The sequence below is a fragment of the Mixophyes fleayi genome, chromosome 4, assembly GCF_038048845.1.
Source record: "Mixophyes fleayi isolate aMixFle1 chromosome 4, aMixFle1.hap1, whole genome shotgun sequence".
Lineage (NCBI taxonomy): Eukaryota > Metazoa > Chordata > Amphibia > Anura > Limnodynastidae > Mixophyes > Mixophyes fleayi.
In genome coordinates, this window is record NC_134405.1 from 97,901,312 (window position 1) to 97,922,278 (window position 20,967).

A 20,967-nucleotide genomic window follows, 5' to 3' on the forward strand; every position below is an offset into this window, starting at 1 on the left:
TCAAGGTCCTCTTCAACCTCATCTCTCTGAAAATAAAACAGGAACAAAAACAAGGAATGGGGACACATTGATTATAAGATTTCTACTAGTAAAGTCCAGTTTATTCTATTGTAATTTAAAATATGTTCATCTGCCCAACTTCCACCATAGGATGCAAAATTTTGCACCTCCCGGCAGACCACATATTGAAACTGCAATCCATGCATTTCCCATAAAATGGCTTCATTTCTAAAAAGTATTCTGAAAATAGTGTTTGTGAGGCGGAGATGCATTTTTTGCACATTCGTAAACTACCCTTTTTAATGTGTCTAAGCATATTAATAATTTTGAAATTGTATTATAATGAAAGTAAGAAGTGCACACAAAACACACAGACATACAAATACTGTAGATACTCATATTACCAACTTGTTTACCATACACCTTGATGAGCTGTCCATCATGGCTTGTCAAACACCCCATTTCAAAGTTTCCACTGTTGAAAAAAATCACAAAATACACAGAACAGCAAACAATGTTGGTTTTTGTTAGCCAAGAATATCTAAATTATATTATTGAATATGTTTGGCTGCAGGTTTTGAATATGAATTCAAGGTACATTTTTAACAAATGATAAAATAACATGCAACTATAAGTTACAATATAGCCAATACTTATTCTCTAGGTCAGTGGAGATCACTATTTTTAAGTTAGAACCTCAAAATTGTCAGTGCGTCATTTTCCTAGGACCCCAAGTGTAAGTGTGCAATTGTTCTAGGATTCTAAAAGAGATGGTTCTTTATAGAATATATTGCAAATCTAACAATCACAGAACCGCCCCCCCCCCCAAAAAAAAAAAATACATAAAAAGATTCTGGGACTCTAAAGGTTAGACTTGTTCTACCGAGGCATTTTAGTTGCCCCAAATATACCTCTAAAGTCCATTTGTATGACAACATTATTTAAAGTGTGCCTATCTCCTAGACACTGGGGCATGTATGTTGTGGAATGAAGCAGTTTTTTGAGAATGCAGTCTATCAATGTGCACACAACCAGTGACCTCACTAAGGCACTATTTTGACTTTTGTGGTATAACGGTTTGCCAGTGAATTGATAGACTGCATTCTCATGCACAGGTAAAGCCCAGACAAAGCATGGTTGCCTCTCTTGTCTGTAGGACACAGTTGCACATTAAATATTTTTGGCACACACATGAATCGATAACATATGTAAAACTGGTCAGTACTTCTCTAGTCAGCTCAGTGATGGATGGACTAACTAAGTGAAATAAATGAAATCAGATTTCGAACACTTTATGGTATCAGATCTGTATTTATGGCCACAGTAGCTGAAACAAGATATACAGTTCATTATTTATATATTTCACTCAACAGTCTCTTCCCATAGTCCTTTGCTGCTGTGCTACAGTATAAAAAGACTGATAAAGTATGGAAGAATACTGACAATGGTCGAGGGAGACTTTTTATCCCAAGAAAACAGAAATGACTATTCTAGGCTTAATCTACCATAATGTAGGCAATTTCCCTCCGGCTTCACGGACACATTTTCTTGTAGACCACTCTGCAGCATTTAATGGCACTGGGAAAATAGCTTTGATCATTCTACTCTGTGGAGAACCAGTCAGACTGTGGCAGGAATCAGGTGGCAGAGATATGCTTAAGAAGTCAACAAATAAATATTTATAAAGCAATTTAAGCCATAGATAGCTTCTGTTTGTTCTGTGATGTACCATCCAGGTTTTTAACTCCTTGAGTGTTAAATAGCTTGAAAAGCATTGCTCATTTAGCAATGACTAGGTTTACATAGAGGGTTTTATTGGTTTGTCCCAAGTGCCTTTGTGGGCTTTCCCAGTGCTGTCTGTCTTCCAAGTTATAGACCAAAGCGTGTGTCTCTTGAAAAGAGCATACACTGGTTGAAGAACCATCCAGCTCCAATCCTTAGCTCTTGTGCAATGGGATCATTTGTCCCACTTGACTTATGTTAGCTGAAGCGCAGACGATAAGTGGAAATTTCCATTGGGTCCATGCTGAGTGTTGGACTGCTGCTGTTTGAAGGGTTGGCTAGAGAATACATCAATGTCAAAGAGGTAGGTTGCATGAGTCCTACTTCTAACCCCAAGAACAGACCTCCAAGGGACAACTGAAAGAGAGAAATAAATAGGGTAAATGACTGAGCCATTTAAAGTTACACAGTGTGAACCCTATGACTACACACGGAGGAAACACGTGAGTTAATCTTAACATTAACATTTATTAAAATTAGCTTTATTTTGAACTTCTGAGCAAGGGTACAATCAGATTTCATCATAAGCAAGGAACTTTTCCCTTTCTTTAATCCTAATTTCTTTGAAAATATATATCAATTTAACATGTATGGTAATAGATTAAATGCATGGGAAGAGACAGTAAAGGCCATTGAAGAAACTCACAATGCATTTTATGACTTCATTGGCCTGAAATAATTCGGCATGCCCCTACTTTGCCTAAGTCCGCCCGCCCCTGTTCTGCCCTTCAGGTCGTAGGTAGTCGTGTCGTTTGCAATCAAACACGAATTATATGCAATTGCGTTCAATGGAGTAAGGTACGTTTCTGAACATGCATAGAGCTATTTTTCGCAAGATATGGTACGCAAATAGCCAGAACATTAATTAGGTCCGATGTGCCTATTTTGAGCTATTAAGCAATGTACATGGTAAGTGTATTGATTAGCTTATGATAATGGAAAAGAATGCAGAGGTACAAAATTCGGATACACTGCCTACAGAAAAATATGGTGAGCCAGAGAATGGGGAGAGGGTACTAAAAGTGTTCTATCTCCCTCACCCTGGCACCTAGAGCCTCAGGGGCACCCTTGTTTAAAAGAGGTGCCCCTTAATAGTTATTATTTGGTGATTACCAGACAATAATACCTTACACTACAGAAATAATTAACAAGACCAGGGATTGAGGAGGAAGACACAGATGTCCCCCATCCTGGCTTCCAAAAAAAAATCAGAGGCCTCTTAGTAGTTATTGTTTGATGGTCACATGTGATCAGATAATAACACCATACACTAGAGAAAACAGGGAAAGTGTATTGTAATACAAAGATCTCCCCATCCTGGCACCTAGAAACTCAGAGGCACCATTGTTTGAAAGAGAGGAGTCCCCTTTTTTGAAATAAGGTATCCTTTTGTAGTTATTGTCCGGTGATTATCAGTCAATAATACCCTTCCCTACACAAAGTGCTAAGAAGTCCAGAGAGGGGGATGGAGTTATAATGTCCGCATCTCTCCCCTCCTGGCTTTAATAAACTCTTGATATCCTCAGTCGATGCAGTAGGCTATCAAAATGGTATGTCCTGTTGGGCTGCACATATTGTTTCTACACATTTTATTTAATACTATGCAAACTAGCAAAACAATTGATAATTCATTATCAGTTTCAAATGCAAAGAAAAAAAAACTATGTGCTGAATCCTACTTTTTGCTATTTTGGAAAGGTGGATTGATACCTAAGCAAGAACCACAAAATATTTATTTTTTGGTGTTTAGAAAAAAAACAACACTTTTTTTTTGGCTATTTTAGGTAGAGTTTGTTTTTGCAGTGACAGGAGGTGTAAGTAAATTAATGGTATTTTCTAAAAATTCAAAGTCTTCTACAAAAAGAAACCCCCAAGGTATAATTTTTGTGGGTTCCACACAAATAAAATACGGATATTCATGTTGGAATGTGACCAACCCAACAAGTGGCAAAATAGGCTCAGCAACGAATGGGTTAAGGCATTGGTACAAAAATGATAGTAAGCCCAACTCTGAAGTAATTGTTTACTTGGTTCAAAACGCACATCCATGTCTTGAACCGCAGTCCTGCAAAAGGTTGTGCAGAGCATTTACATACGGCACTTTCCGCTATAGGAACTGGAGTTACATGGTGTTATATGCATGCTGGGCAACCCACGCAAATAAGAAAAAACAAAGGAACTGTGTGTCTGCATTTTTGCAGCTTCACCAATGACACTGGAATAATTCAGTAACAAAGTACAAGTCATAGCAGCCAATCCGCTGTGGTGGATCTAGTGCCAGTTAGACAATGAGTGGTGGGTGCTGTAACGTTCTGTACATTTGCATTTTGCTAGTAAATAAGCCCCATTGCTTCATGAGGTATCTTCATTTTCCATTCTTCATTTGGGTGTATTTACACTAAATGTGCTTGTCTATCTTTTATAGTGCATAATATGCCATGATACCCAAATATTGTGATGCTTATTCAATATCATACATGCACTAATGGAAAGATTTTATAGATTGCACACAGATCGTATTCAGAAGAACTAAGAAATATTAATAAGAAATATCATTTGTTCAGCAAAATTAGGATGCATTCCCTTAGGACCCTTCCTGACAATATAGTGCATCCTCATTTTCCTGAGTACATTATACTCACTAGGTCGTACTTCTGTACATGATCTATGTACAGTCCATGAAACCTTTCCAATTATACTATATATGAACCCAGAAGAGGAGTCAGTTCCGCGCTGGCACCAGTAAATTACATTGTGATTGCATTGCTTGAGTCTTTTGAGATGCCTTGAAGTTCCCCAGCTAAGGAACAGCATTATAGGTTTCACAAACAGTCTGAATACCTTTCCTTGACTTGTAGTACAGTTAAACCCAAGATTCTTTGCCTCCAGTCCACAGTCAAATCCTTTTCTGTGTAAAATCAGTGCAGTGTCTAGAGAAGGTATTCCATCATCCTAAAAAATAGTATGAGTACAGTGAGCACTAGAGATAAGTCCTAATACGACTTTCCATGCAAGAACTTAAGAACTGTGTAATCACATGCAGCAGTGGGAATACAACATGGCATTGCATGCACTAATAGACTAGGTACTGTAAGAAATGAGCTGTGCACATGCTGCAGAATACATATTTACCTCCGCCTGCAGAGTCCTCAGATTGAGGATGTGAATGTCACATGGTACGGTGGCAGAAAGAGGTAGGAATGATCTAAGTGCAGGACCTCCACCCTTGTCATTGGTCACAGGCATCACTAACACGTCATGGTTCAAGTGCATGGAAGTCATGTGACTGAGAAGAGATGGGAAACTGACCAGTTGGTTTCCTGGACTCTAGAAAAAAATCCCAAAGATTAACAGTATGAAGTCTACTATTCTCTATGGTGTCGTGTATGTCCTACCATTCTCCATTTTACTGGGGTATGTGGTATTTATCAAGATTATTAAGTATTTATTGACAACCCAAGTCTTACTTCAAATATACTAATGGCAATTAAACTTCAGAAGGTAATTACCCAGCATAATTTCTATTAGAAATATGCCTCTAGGTAGCATTCCTCTGATACTGACAGCATGGCTCTAGAACCTCCACAGAGTTTTGGCGAAATGTATATACAAATATATGGTGGTCAGCCATAAGATCACTGTGGTTAGAGTACTTAAATCCACTTTACATCGTGAGATGAGATAGAAAGAAGCGACAGCAGGGTAGTAGGCTACACTCTATCTGCAAAAGCAGAACTGTGCAAAATTTAAGAATGTGAAGGAACAAAATAAAGTAAAATAAGCAGACAGTCTTAGAAGAAAGACAAAGGTATAACATGCTAAGTACCCAGAGATTTCATGTGGATGGGTTTGCAAGAAAAGACTTCGCACCTCAACAGAAACTCAATTGGGTCACATTTTCACAAACTCAGACAATGTGATTGGGAGAGAACATTACTCAGTGCATATTGAGGTAAACATAATGGGCCTGAGTCAGGAGAGCAAGGCAAAAAAAAGAGTAATTTAGATCCTCGACAAACCATGTTACAATGCAAAGGGTGCAAATTAGTTTATTATTTTGCACATAAAGAATATACTGACTTTTTTGTCATGTAGCACACAAATACTAAAATATTTTTTTTTTAACACTGAAATTTAAAGTTGATCTAGGACATGCTGTACCCCAACTATAAATCTGCCCCCACAATTTAAATTTACCTCCCCCTTCAATGCAACATGGTTTTGCCAAAGTGCAAAGTTACTCTTTTTTGTGCTTTGCTCTGCTTAATGACTCAGGCCCAATATGTTGTGCGTTGTAGAACTGGAAGATGAAAGTGCACTTTGAGCCTTAGTGGTTTCTTAGTGAATTGATAAGATGCATTCTCATTAACACACAGCCCAGACCGGCTGTCTCCTCTGTGTGCAGGTGACGGCATCACTTCAGTTGTAGCCAAATCTACGTGTACTATTCTACAAAGCATCTACAAAGCTGCTAATGCACCTAGTCACATAGTAAGTCTAGGTTACTCCCTGTAGGAATTTACCTCATAGCTGCTGGTCCTCAGGATGAATAATGCCAGTTTTCTAAACTCGGAAAGCAGTTTAGAAAGGAAGCTGGAAAGCTGGGCAGAGGGGTTATGGCAAACAGGGGAATAGTGAAACGGAAGAGGCAATAAATGGATGGATGTGGATGAGAAAAGGTCATATACAAAGTCAGTGATGAGTCACAGATCAATAGGAAGATGAAATATTTGTATGGGCTGGGAGGAGGTGCAGCAGTAACATGGAGATTCTGGATAACTATATGGCGGAATAGGATTACTATAGACAGCACAGGAAGATGTAAATGGAAACACATATCTTGCAAATAAGGTCACTGCAGAAAACTGGGGGTTACATGTGGAATAGTTTAGTCATATGTACTGCTTCTAACAGAAACATACTCTGACCACCGAGATCAGAGGTACTAAGGTTCCGCTTCCTACCACGTAACATACAGCTCTGTGACTGTGTCCCTTTAAACCCAGTGGTGCCTCATCTACTCTGCACCTTCATCACATTTATATAAAAGCTACCACAAATCACAATCACTGAACATTTCCATTCAACATTTTGACTATTTAAGGACATAAAAGGAAGCCACCCAGAAATACATGAAATATAAAATGCTTGATGGATATATTTGTGTGAGTCACACAATGATATATCACATTGGAGTCACTTATTCTACCAGCAATTCATTACATCCTCCCATTCCCATTTACAGGACTTTTTTCGAGCTGCACCCACTCTATGGAATTCTCTCCATCGCACAGTAAGACTTTCCTCTGGTCTACAAACCTTCAAGCGTTTTCTGAAAACCCACCTCTACAGGCAAGCTTATAATATACCACCCTCTTAATCACTTTACCTTTGTAATCTGGTTGGAGTGAAATGCAGTATGTAGACTTAACCTAATGTGTCTCCGACTCTCCTTGTCCCATAGATTGTAAGCTTGCGAGCAGGGCCCTCTTACCTCTCTGTCTGTCTGTATTACCCAGTATTGTCTATTACTATGTTTGTCCCCAATTGTAAAGCGCTACGGAATTGGCTGGCGCTATATAAATAAATGATGATGATGATGAAATACCATTAACCCAGCTAACTAGGAGTGAAACTTTGCTACAGTCTTTCCCGATAAGTAATCTGTACAACACTAGACTGGTGGTCTGAATTATGTTCTTCAATGTCTATGAAGCAAACAGCATTACATACAAAGAAAACCATTTACACAAGGCTGATTGTCCCAAGACTACCGCTGTACCTTTTCTGGGTGAGTACAATAAGGATAAATGATCTCTGAGTTTTCAGCTATTGGTGAACTACAGCTGCAAGCGTGCTCTGCCAGCAAGACTAAGCCTGCAATAAGAGTGCGCAGCAAGTCGGTAGAAATATTTTACCTTATTGCCAGATGATCTCTTTTCCAGTAGGATGCGAAACCTGTTACAAGTACGTTTGTTATCTTTCAAACCTTGACCAAGGCCACGATTGTCATCCTGCATCAAGCGACGGTCCAGGATGATCTCCAGTTGACCTACGTGTCAGAAGGAGAACAATAAGGTGCTGCTTTATAGCATATCAGCATTTATACATTTTGGGTTCCAGTATGGTATCATATTTTACAGATTTTTAAAGTGAAATGAAATGTATTTGTGAAATAAATCATTATTCTATTTTCATATTACCGATAAGCTGTCTTGACATATCTGATAGCTGTTATTGAATATTAAGGATTTAGACTTTCATGACAGGAGCATACATTGGGTAATTGATTAGCAGATTATACAGTCCTATTACTCACCACTCTTAAGGCTGGATACCCCCAGGGCCTGGGCTGTGTGTAATGTTAATCTACTCTGCTCATCCTGGATGTATGCCATCGCTGGCATTGGGTAGAAGTTGGCCTGGAGTGGAAGTTTTTTGAAAAACGTCCTAGGTTGGATCTGTATTAGAATAAAAAAGGGCATGAATGGTGTTGCAGTAAATACATAGGAGCTATCATTTCACTAGGAACAAATGCATGAAGGTACTTCTGTGATGTCACTGGTGTCCAGTAAATGGTTCATTAAGATAAATGGATATGAGAAACACCACCCACAATGCTTTGCATAAAGTAAGGTCACCCATTTATTTGTAGGATAAATGCAGTAGAAATATGCTAACGGTTATAACCAAAAATATGGAAGGAAGTATGCACAGACATTTTGCTTGTGCTTGTAAATAGGAAACAGTTCATGCAATGAATAAACCTCTTTGTAAATTAAGTCCAACTGTCAGGTTCACAGTTTGGTTTCATTAAGACTGTGGACAGACAGAGCCGACAGAAGGTGAAGTGTCTCCTGAGATGGACCTAAGCACAGTTGTGCGAGTCTGTCCTACTAACTAACGGGCGAAGAGCGAACTTGAGTGCAAATTAGTCTCATTAATTGTTTATAAGTGGCAGGGGCGCATGCAGGGGGGTTTCTGGGTCTCCAGAAACCCCTCCCCTCCGCTAAAGAAGTGCCCCTACATAGCGGCACTGTACTATACAGCAGCCGCGGCGCTGTCAAAGAAGTGTCCGCGGCGGTGCTGTATTGTATTGCTTCTTTGACAGAGCTGAGGCTGCTGTATAGTACAGTGCTGCAGAAACGGGGCTGCTGGGGTGGGGGGGAAACCCCCCCTTAAAAATCCTGCGTGTGCCCCTGAGTGGTGTGATAACCCTACTGTGCGAGTCTATGGAACGGGAAGGGAAGGGAAGGGAAAGGGAAAAGGAAGAGAGCAGAGAGGATACAGAGCATGCCGACCTGGTGCGGGAACTGATATACAAGTCTTACAGCACTGGGTGACCTGTCCAGTATGTAAACTAGTGCTACTAGCAAAGATAGAGCTGCAGGGAGGAGAATATTTTGGAGCAGTAAAGTATGACACTGTACAAGTCATGGCTTAAGCTCTCCTCCCTTTTTTCAAGGGAAGTAGAATTCTCTCATGCAATAACAGGACTGAAATATTTCTCATTAGATATTTAGATTACAGTTTGATTGTACTAGATACATTACACTAATACATTATAATCATCATTGGCATTTCATGTTCTAGGTGTTTATCAGAACATTAATGAGAGAGGCAATGGACCTGAAAGCCGTTGAGGTCAGTGAAGAAGGTGTCCCCACTCTGTATGTCGGTGCTAAGTCGCATGGCAATCTCTTTATTGACGTGATCACGGATATCAACCATTGAGCTGATGTCTAGAGAGAGACCTTCAGTTCCTGTCAAGTGAGCACAGTACTGAAAGTAGAGTAAACATACAAAAAACACAGAGACAAGAACTCAGGTGATGCTAAATCCTGTTATACACAAAGCTTGTAGCAAATGGATCACATACACCACATGTAACTATTTCTTCCTTAGGCAAATGGGGAAAAAAAATAAATCTAAGCATAGATTATGTATGTAACCAGATTTTAGGTAAAGCACTAGAAAATCAACACCATCCTATACACAGTGTTTTAGTGGGCGAGTCCTACTCAAAAGGGATTTTTTCCACCCACATTAATTTTCCTGGAGACCTGACTGGGTGTCTGTTCCTTCGTCACTAAGGGGCAGAACAACTAAAACTTGAACCTGACACTTTCCCTTAGCTATATAGAGAAACTACCCTTACTATGGACTTAAAGCCAGAATAAGGGAATGTGCAATATTTGCCATAAAACAAATCTAGGCAGAAAAAACCCTGTGACTGAAAACGGTTCCTTGGAAGGCTATAATTGGGACATTAGAAAAGTGTGTATGAACAAGCACAGGGAGGGCTATATGGTCTGCAAAGGCCATATTAAGCAACATAATTCCAAAAGATAAAGATATAAAATAAATAATATTTTAGAACCCATTCCCTATGAAAACAAACACTGAATTAAAGGACAGTTGTAAGATCTTCTTGATGATATGAAAGGAATAGAAGGCAGAGAGAGGTTTTTGTAATTGACTAGCACTCAGGCAAAGCATGGTGACCCAGTGATCTTGTGGCCACAACTGAACTCAGAGTAAGAAGCACAAATGTGAAGGTTCTATGTGCATGACAAGTAACCAAGTTCAGAGACCCGAAGTCACACACATGGGTACAAGGAACGTTACCTTCCAAGTGTGATCTAAGAGATCACACTTGGCAACATGTTCAAAAGGAGGTCATTGAAGCACAGAGAGGGCTAAGTCTTCAAGTAAAAGGTAGGATCTTTGAATGGAGGTACATCGTAGTGCAGTGTCAGTCTATGTTAAAAAATAATCTATGTGCTTAAACTTGTGTTCAGGGTAACAGGCTTTTGTCTATCCCTTGATGCAGAAAGTGAAAGAAACTGATGAATATCACAATAACGTTGACAAGCTGCGAGAATCATTTGGCTCTCCAGATTTGGGATTCAGATGGAGAAACAGAGATGGGAGTGATATGCTGGACTTGGAGTTAGCAGCACTAGTCAAAGTGGAAATTTCAGCTGGACTCACCAATATGCTGATAAGATGCAAAAGTCATGTGTCCTAAGGCATTGCCAGTGTAACAATAATGGTTTCAATACACTTTGTATTTTACTTCCAAATGACCTACAGAAGAGTTTGATTGCTCCTGAGCAATCACTAAATAAAGCTGCACCTGATGAAACTACTAGGAAACATTCTATTTGCTGATACTATGGGCTGAAGGCTACTTAAATGCAGGCAATGGAGCTCTACCCACTGATAGAGACTCAAAAAATCTAATGTGGCTAAGTGGCTGTTGTGCTGTACAACTAAATTCGGATAGGAGAACCATGCACTAAATCCCTCCAGTAAGCAAGGGCCGGGTAAATTGCTCCTGTGGAAAGCAACTCTGACAAGTCTTCAAATGCATCATGATCAGAACGGTGGTAGTCATCTTTCTGAGGACTACCATTCCGACAGGATGGAGACAGACAGGAGAAATCCGATGCCTATGATGGTAACATGTAATAAATTTAGACATACCCAAAAACTGACAGGAAAGATTTGTGACACCACTGAATCTCGGCACTGTCATTCTGCACACACCTAAAAGCTAAAATAAAAAGCTTGGGGTTCTGTTATATAAACACTATTAAGTTTAGCTATGCCAAACTAAATAGTGTTTAAAAAACAGATCCCCAAGCTTTTTATCTGAGGAGTTAATAGTCTAGTTTTCAAGTAAAAAACAAAAGTTTATCCAGCCTTCAAATGTAATGGTCAGGTCCACAAAAACAGCAAAGTGTATGGACCATGGGAGGAGGAATGCTATGCAATTAGTCTTCACAGATATTGTTGCAGAAACAAAGAAATAAGAAAGTGTTTGCACGTGGAAGATGGATCAAATAGGATTTTTATGCTTGCGGAAAATCCGTTTCTCCTAGTCCATTGGAGGACACCGGGGACATTAGGGTATAGTGTAGACGAGATTGGCATGTGACACTTTAAGAAAGTTGTAAGGTAGCCCTACCTCCTCCCCCTCTATACCCCCCTTCTTGGTTAGTCTTCAGTTTATGTTTAACCAAGCCCAACAGTAAAGGAGACAATAGAGAGAGAAACGTGCATCCCCAGATGTGAACACATTAAACCTGTAAATGCGAGTATACCTGTGAATGGAGGACTAGGTGGCCACCCGACACAGCTGCTCAGTCGAGGCACCATGCCGTCCTGTCCAGGAAGCACTCACCGACCTCGTGGAATGAGCCCGAAGATTATAAGGAACAGGCTGTACAGCCCCATTATAAGCCTGACGGATAACAGCCGTAATCAACCGAGCAACAGACGCCTTAGAGGCTGGCCAGCCTCTCTTGTGCCTCATAGAGCACCAAAAGATCCTCCATCTTGCGCACATCTTGAGTCCTACGCACATACCAATGCAAAGCACAGACTACATCTAGAAAATTAACAGAATCTTCGTCCTCTGAAGACCAACATTTGGTCAGGGCAGGGATGAGGATGTCTTGATTTATGTGGAATTTTGACACCACCTTAGGAAGGAAAGAAGGCTTAGCTTGAATAACTGCTCTACCCTCTTGAAAAATAATAAGAGGAGACTTGCATGATAATGCTGCAAACTCGGCAACTCTTCTAGAAGACGAGATGGCCAAGAAGAAATCAGTTCTCTAAGTCAAAAAACTTTAAATCCACTGCATCCAAGGATTCAAACGGTCAATGCTACAAAACATACAGCAGCAAGTTTAAATCCCAAGGCGCTACCGGTGAAACATACGGAGGCTGCACATAAAATACCCCCTGAATGAAAGTTTGAACATCAGGCATGAGAGCAAGTCTTCTTTGAAAGAAGACTGACAGAGCCGTCACCTGACACTTAAGTGAACTAAGGCACAAACCAGCATCGAGCCCATCCTGCAATAACATAACATATGTCCTGCAAACACTATGCTATACTTTAGCCAAACCCGGATTGCAACCCTGAAGCATAGTTTTCACCATGAACTAAGACAAACCCTTAGCTCAAAGGATGATGGCTTCATCAGTCACGCTGTTAAAACCAGACGTTCTAAACAGAGATCCCAAAATGGTCCTTGACTTAACAGGTCTGGTCGATGGACCCCCCGACTGACTTTGGTATAACCAAACCCTGTAAGACCAATCTGGGGCCACCAGAATGCCCTCTGTCTTTACCTTAAGACCCTCAAAGCATGGCTACAGGTAGAGTTAGGTAACCTTATCGGAACCGCCAAGAAACAGACAGGGACTGCCAGAGGATCTCTGGCCTGGGAGCAGAAGAGCTGGACTTTGTGGTTCAACTGAGATGCCATCATGTTGACGTCCAATTGACCCCACCTGTCTACCAAATGGCAAAACATCTGTGGATGGAGGAACCATTTACCAGGATGCAGAGTCTGCCTGATGAGAAAATCGGCTTCCCAATTTTCTACCCCTTGGATGAAAACTACGATGACAGTCTGAAAATGAGTTTCGGCCCACCGAAAGATCCTGTGCATCTCTCGCATGGCTAAAGGACTCTTGGTGCCACCCTGGTAATTGAGGTATGCCACCGCCGTGGAACTGTTCGACTGTATTTTCACCACCCTTCCATGCAGCAAATGTTCCGCGCTGATCAGTGTACTGAACACTGCTCACAGTTCCAATACATTGTTTGGAAGTTTGGATTCTTTCAGAGTCCAAAGATTCTGAAACCGGGCGTGAAGACAGGTGGCACCTCAGATCTCCTGCACCAAGCAGACACAATAGATAAAGGATGATAATGTGACTCAGTTAGGAATTAATTTGTGGTAGATATCAGTTTGAGCAATTTTACAGGCGTTAGAAAGGTTTTCAAATCCAGAGATTAATAACTATTTACAAAAATGTGATCTTCTGAAAAGGAAGATTAATCTTTTCTGGTGGTTAATTAGATAGCTAAATGGTTGAAGAATTTGCCCATGAAACATGGGGGTGCAGGATCTCGTCCAAGTATGAACTCCAACTTGAAGAGTTGATACTGTGCAAAGGAAATAAAAGAGTTAAGACGGAGTACTGGACATTATGTTCATAACAAGGAAGATATTGACTAGTATCCTCTGATATTCTGACCAAAGACATTGTAATAATACATTACTTATTTAAAAGTATCTGAAGGCAGTAAAAGAAAATTGAAGCCCATACTGGGCTAGGGAAAACATCTGTGAAAGATGTGGCAATGGGTAAGGAACCAGGGATTCCTAAGTTCTAAGTTGTTCCTGTGGAAATAGTCAAAAAGTGCCCCCAATAGTCTCCTTTACAATGTTCAGTTTAAAAGTTAATTTTTCAGAATTGTTACTTTGTAAACCCTCTTCTGAAACTTGGTCTGAGACCCGAAGTTTGACCTTTTGGGACTGTAAGACATGACCTGCTGGACAGGTTTATTAAGTTGCAGGTGACATCAATGTTTTTACATTGAGTCTTCAGACTACAGTTATGGAGATTTGACCACTAAAAGGTTACTTAGTTCATTTTTTATGGCCTTGGAGTCTTTTAGACTATTGCTGCACTTCCATTTCATCTGTACAAGTTTTTATATTTACATTCTTTGATAAAACGGTTTGCTGCCTCAGGCAGAATAAAAGAAGCCGACAGAATTTGAGTAGGTCCGGCAGGTGGGAAGGGTCCACAAAATTGAATGCAAACAAATATTCTATAGTTTGACAGCTCCAGCCTCGGGCAGATGAAGTCATGTCACTTGGTGACTCAGTGGTCAATGTGGGAGAAGTGGAGGCGTGCGGGGATCTGACAATTCATTTAGACTTTGTGGGTTTAATGAGAGACATATTGCATTACTTTCAGAGTAATGCTCTTCTCTGTAGAGTTAGGCATGATGACATAAAATGATCCATACTGGGCAAAGGTTAGCACTAAAGCCAGGTAGCAATACACCACAGACAATTAAAATAGCTCAGCAGTATCCTCCAGAGTAGTAAGTAGACAAGGGGTCAGGGTACAGCAGCACGAAAGAGAAGATGGGTTGGCAGAAAACGCCAAACACTGGAACCATCCGAAGCATAAAAGAGGAAAGACCGCTCCTTATTTAGAATCTATGAAGAAGCCACTGCTGATGGAAGTCTTCTGGCTGCCTGGGCTTAGATAGCAAAATGGTGTATACTATAAATAGTACATTATATGGTAAGACATACCATACTACTTCCTTTAGCAGCAGTGTATATAACCAAGTGTCTCATAGTGTTGAGAGAACAGACATACCACCAGTCATCTGTATGGACATTATGGGTCTCCCAATAAACAGAGAGGTAAGCAAATAAGGCAGAAACAAATGGAGAAACAGTGTTATTGGGTAACTTGTATTAGTTATGGTTCTTGTACTCACTCTGTTAATATACCTGGGAGATTAACATCGCTGCTGCCAGGGACGTATGTATACTTTGAAATAATGTGTGAGCTCTTGAGGTTTCTGAAACCAGCCAGGTTTCAGTCTTGTTAGTCAGCAACACCATTCAACTTGTAAGTGATAGCAATAAACTGCAGATTTTAGTGAATGAAACAGCCCAGTAACGTTTCCGATGTGCCTGACAGTCACAGGATGAGCACAATGAACAGTGGGAGATAATACATCATTGCCATATTGATTCACCATTGTTTCTGCCTCTACCAATACCTCCTTGCTCTATTATGTAAACTGAGAGGATTGCTCTCTATCAGATTTGTTGTGAAAATAACACCTTTCATTTTCAGCAGTAGCAGAAATAAGCTCGGCAAATAGATATCTAGTAAACTAAAGGATAATCTTTGCAACTAGGGATGAGAGTTAATGAGCATCAGTGGAGTAAACTGATGCCCTGATATTGGTAAATGCAGTACAGAGTCACTTAGGGATTCTATACTTAGCAATATGGGACAATGAGCATTGTAAACGCTTAAAGGGACACTAAAGTAAGGGTCACCTTGTATAAGAGCTTCTAATAACATTCACTAACATATATGTAAAAAGATTGCTATTTTCTGACAGAACTTTATATATTTCACATTGTATTTACATTTACTGTGCAGTTGAATTCAATCCAGCGTTCTCTGTAATTGGAGATCTGTGGCTGAAGGTGGCTAAAAGATGCTGGGTCTTATTTAGGCACAAATCGGTCATGGCATCCTCTTTGGTGGGGCTGCGTGCCTATGATTTTTGAAGGCACACCAAGATTTCTGCCAGAGCACATGGGGTTACTGAGCAAGATGGTGCATTTGCGCCGAACCAGAAGGTTGTACTAGCTGATACAAGGAGTTGGGCAGGGCGAGGGCATTCGTTACCAAGTACAGAGTAGATTCACCATGGGACTAGTTTTGTGAAGTAGTCTAAAAATAAGATTTCATTTCTGCAGAGCACCATTATTGAAATGAGACAGGTGTGAGGTGATCAGTCATTCCACAACGTGTCTTGTCCTAGGTGTATATTTACTAAACTGCAGGTTGCAAAAGTGGAGATGTTGCCTATAGCAACCAATCAAATTCTAGCTGTCATTTTATAGAATGTACTAAATAAATGATAACTAGAATTTGATTGGTTGCTATAGGCAACATCTCCACTTTTTCAAACCCGCAGTTTAGTAAATATACCCCCTAGTCTTTTAATGAGATGCAGCAGAGCAGCACACTTCTAGACACATTTTAGCCCAATGTAAATAAATAATAAAAAAGCAAACTTATAAAGTAAACAAATGTGGCAAGCGCAATAAAGACAAATCTGATGTCCTCTCATGCTTATGAATAAAGCAAAAAATGAGGCAGAGCAGAAACCCCCCAGAAAAGTTTAATGAGGAGTGGTTTTAAAGTGGTAGAAGTCTGGACTTTGATGTAACTTTTACACACTTGCACATAGCACATCATTAAATTTTTATATCTTCCTGCCAACCTGGATGCACTCCTAGTTTGCAGAGCCATCTCAGAGCAGACAGCAGGCGTGCACCATGCTGTGCGCACCATCTAGGTGAATCGGTGCAAAGCCATATAGTGAGCTTCACAAGTGACGTTCACCAACTGCACTGTAATTCAGTGGGATTGCTGGGAGGATATCTCCTGTAGAACTCAAATATGTGTAGGAAAATATCTCCTCACAATCAAAATATCACCTGAAATATCTTCATATCCCTAATATTATATGTATATATAGACACACACACACACACACACACACACATATATATTTGTGAATGTTATTAGTAACTCCTAAATCTAAATTTTGGGAAATACAAATACAAAGCTACTGCACATTCTCCATTACCTAAAGAAGCACTGACCTGGTAAGTTATAGAGCCTTATAACCTGCTGAACATGTTGAAAGTGGCAAGTAACCTCCGAAAAGAATGGACCCTCGATAATTCTTACCACTGGTGGGTCTTTGGGAGTGTACAACTGTAACAATGAAAACATCATCTTATACCGGGCAATGTTCATCTGTTCCAACCAGTTATCTGCTTTGTCTTCTCTACAATACAAGAGACTGCAAGTTTCCTAGATTATCTGTTACTAAAAGTTACACAAGAAGGCATATAAAGCTGATGGTTTATTAAAGCAGGAAGTTAAAGTTTATTGCTAAAACTCAATTGAAATAGGTATACGTGGTAAAAAAAAGCATAGACATTTATTGTATAGACCATGATGTTACAAAATGTTTGGGCTGTGAAACACCAGTAGTAGATAGTAAGATGTTTATTCTGCAGTGCCCATCTGCTCACACAGATTAGAGGGAAAGAGAGAACACAATCATGGCCAATCATTTAGCAATCACTTCAGAGCCACTTGCTGTTGACACTGAACATTTATTGAGACCATTTCATGTAAACTTATAGTCATCTCTCCATTTCATGGAGAGATGATCTATTGATCTGTCCCTACTAATGGGAGCAGAAGGTAGGAGTCATATTTTCGTGTGTAACTCATGGGGGCATCCTACAGCGCACAAGTACTTGCTGGAACTGAAATTGAGAAAACAGGAACCATATAGACAAATGATTCACTAAATGTGTTTGCAATCCAGCCACATACAGTCTAGCATCCGCATGATATGCAGCCTGTGTACATTAACTCAAACACTAGTAGATCAGATATTGAACAAGTAAACATAAAGGATGTGGATTTGTCTACGGTGAACTCTGTACCTTGGCATCTCCATCAGGTAAGAAGAGATAAGCTCCACTCTTGTCCTTTGATGTACGAGTCCCATAGATGAGAAATTCCATGTTAATCTTCTGTTCCTGCTCCTCTTTGTCTCGTTTAATACCCTGCAGCAATCAATAAGTAATTACATAAATCCTAACACAAACACACTCTCTAACCAGCAAGCAGAGGTCATATGTGCAACTCAAAATGGACTGCCATTAAACCATTTATTCATCAGAGATGAGCACAGAAGAGTAACCTACATCGTCATCGCCTCTACCAAGATTACTATTCATTTATCCAATGCATTGTACCTTGCTGCCCAATATGCCTTATATATTGTTACATTATAAAACCAAAGCCATGTATGCAGAGACACAACCCAATAGCAATGATTAGCTGATTTCTATTCTAAAAGGGGAACTAAAGTCTCTCGTTAGTTGGGTAGTATGTTTCACAATGTAGGATAATTTCTAGAGTGGTCATTAAATAAGTAAATAAATAAAATAACAGACACTTATACTTTATAGTTTACATAACAGGTGGCTATAAATGTATAATGCATTCAGAATAACAATCTGGGTGTAATATTAAAGCAGCATTCCTGAGTAGAATCCAATATCACCCTACGCCCTCACTGGAGCACTGGGGACAGCAGAGTGAAGCAGGTTTTCCTGGGGTTTCTCCATTTATGTATAAGGTTTATCATTCACCACTTTAAACGGCGGCTGAGATGGGTGGGATAGGACCAATCGCAAGATGTAATCGCCATGCTTGAGGCTTCTTATTGGTCCACGTGGTTGCACCCATCTCTGCAGTATCATACTGGCCCCGGTTTTCAGCCAGGGTTGTGAGAGAAACAGTGGCGCAAAGGAAATATGGCTGCCAGCCATGGAAATTTGGTGAGGGATGTGCTGGGCTGGGTGATGTTTTTCATCTAATCTGGGAGTACCACTTTACACAGCAAGGAGTACATTCATGGGAGAGAAGCATAATGGGAGCGGGAGACAGTGGCAACTAGTAGTACACATCAGTAAATTCTCTCCCATTGCTATATAAATGATATGTGCTTAAACATCTCCCTTCTCTCACCTTCAACAGACCAGTGGTGCCAGAAAACCACACCTGCATGTACTGATTCTCCAGGTAAAAATCATCCGTGCTCGTCTCCAAGATCTTTACTGGAAACACATCTTGTTTCTTTATGGTCAGGTCCCTCCCGTGGAGATATACACGGACACTGGATTTAAGGGTAGTGTGTGCATCAAATGACATGTAAAGCTGAAAGATGCTAAGTCCGAGAGATGGTAACCGGGCTGTGAAAGACACCTGTAACAATGGAACAAACATTTTCTTTTTCTTACAAAAATATTTTATTAGGAACATCTGAAAAAGCAGATATATGATACAGTATAAAGAACAGTTCTAAGCAGTGTAACAAAAAAAGAATACAAAGCGAGGTATAATACAGTCGATTGTAGAATTCTACTTTTTCAATAGACTGAAAAAAGAAGCTTGAGATCAGAGGAGTGGATTTTATTTTATACAGGGGAGGGTGAACAAACAGAAATAGAGACGGCAGGATTTGTATGGGCTCTCATAGTCAAGAAAACATACAACAAACACAAGTGTCATCTGTTTTACATCACATTATCAGTGTGTGCAGAAAATGTTGCAGCAGTTTTTTTTTTTTTAACGCTCTTTTTTTTATTGTATGTAATACAAAGAAAACATAAATAACAATAAAACATACGGCAAGTGTAACATACTGTCAGAAAAAAAGCTACCCAAGGCTGCACAACATATAGACCAATTTGACATAGAAAAAACAAAAAACTAAATGAAAATAAAAATAAAAATAAATAATAAAATAAAATGAAACAAACTTCAACTAACTATAGTAGGTGATTAAAGTATCCACAAATTATAAACATTCTGTAGTATACAGTATGCGTTATAGACAACATAATCTTAAATAAGCAGGAGGGTGAAAGGGTGTAAGAAAAAAGAGAAGAGGAGATGGAGGTGTCAAATGGAAATAAATGGTTTCCCTACAGTTAAGAGTTAACTCTATATATATATATATATATATATATATATATATATATATATATATGGGGAACATGGTGCAGGGATAAATGCTAATCATGAAGTTGTCGAAGCAGAAACCATTCAGTAAACTCAAAGAGGTTTAAGATATTAGAGTGGCCAGTCTCATCCAGTGATTCTATATATAAACCCCATTTTTTGTGACCCTTTGACCCCTGTTTCTATGTCTGGAAGAGACGCCCATCTATCTAGATAAAGTATATCCAACAATTCAATTTTAAGGGAGCTCAGGGGAGGGGGGTGGGGGAAATCGGAGAGGTCTACTGACGTAAGAGCAATTGTTTCACAATTGTCACAATTACACTTAAAATAGGTAATATCTCTGAGGATGGCAAATCCGACCTAGTGACTGAAGTCGGCAAAGACAACAGCTGTAGGATTCTTCCTAACCAGTACATTAAAGGTAGCACTAAGGAAATCGATAACTTTGTTCCAAAACTTAATCAATTTTCTACAGGACCAAAGCTTGTGTGTGGTTGTGTAGCTAGTTGACCACGACAGTGTGGAGGAAAACATGCAGACATTTAAATCTTTATTACGATAGGTTTTGCTGACCTGGTAAACATCAGGGTTCATGTCAGTTGCAGACTGCCATACTGGACTAAGCTGGATGGCCATCGGCTGTCCTTCTTCTGTGAGTACTCGAACATGAGGTGTGTTCACCAGAAGAGAGACCACACACAAGCGATTCTGTTCCACTGGGTTGAAGACTACCACATACCTATAACACAGCAAAAGGAAAAACATCTCTAAGCACATCTGTGAATGGAGACATTAATATGACACCAAACTCCTGCCAGGAAGTATTTCAACTGCCTGTCATCAAACACAACATTATTGTCCAATATAATATTTAAAGGTCCTAAAATATCTGTCTCGAACATTTAAGGTATGCCTGATGGTCATTTACTTAAGGTAAATGACCATCAGGCAGCCAAAATAATCAGTATTTACAACTGCATAAGT

General features: G+C 39.8%; 1 protein-coding gene across 3 annotated transcripts in view; it reads right to left on the reverse strand.

Moving 5' to 3' along the window:
• Window positions 1–1,291: 1,291 nt before the first annotated feature.
• The window catches only part of MAN2A2 (mannosidase alpha class 2A member 2), a 57,472-nt gene continuing 37,796 nt past the window's right edge, over window positions 1,292–20,967 (reverse strand). For 2 of the 3 annotated variants that reach the window (XM_075207829.1, XM_075207828.1), the window contains exons 14-24: window positions 20,557–20,722; window positions 18,985–19,221; window positions 17,892–18,014; window positions 17,031–17,145; window positions 9,412–9,545; window positions 8,102–8,243; window positions 7,701–7,834; window positions 6,306–6,383; window positions 4,915–5,109; window positions 4,624–4,734; window positions 1,292–2,139 (exon numbers count right to left, since the gene is read on the reverse strand). In XM_075207829.1, the coding sequence (XP_075063930.1) occupies window positions 1,981–2,139; window positions 4,624–4,734; window positions 4,915–5,109; window positions 6,306–6,383; window positions 7,701–7,834; window positions 8,102–8,243; window positions 9,412–9,545; window positions 17,031–17,145; window positions 17,892–18,014; window positions 18,985–19,221; window positions 20,557–20,722 (1,594 nt within the window). In that variant the 3' untranslated portion in view covers window positions 1,292–1,980. The remainder of the gene's footprint in view (window positions 2,140–4,623; window positions 4,735–4,914; window positions 5,110–6,305; window positions 6,384–7,700; window positions 7,835–8,101; window positions 8,244–9,411; window positions 9,546–17,030; window positions 17,146–17,891; window positions 18,015–18,984; window positions 19,222–20,556; window positions 20,723–20,967) is intronic. The other variant, XM_075207830.1, reaches the window with a different exon arrangement.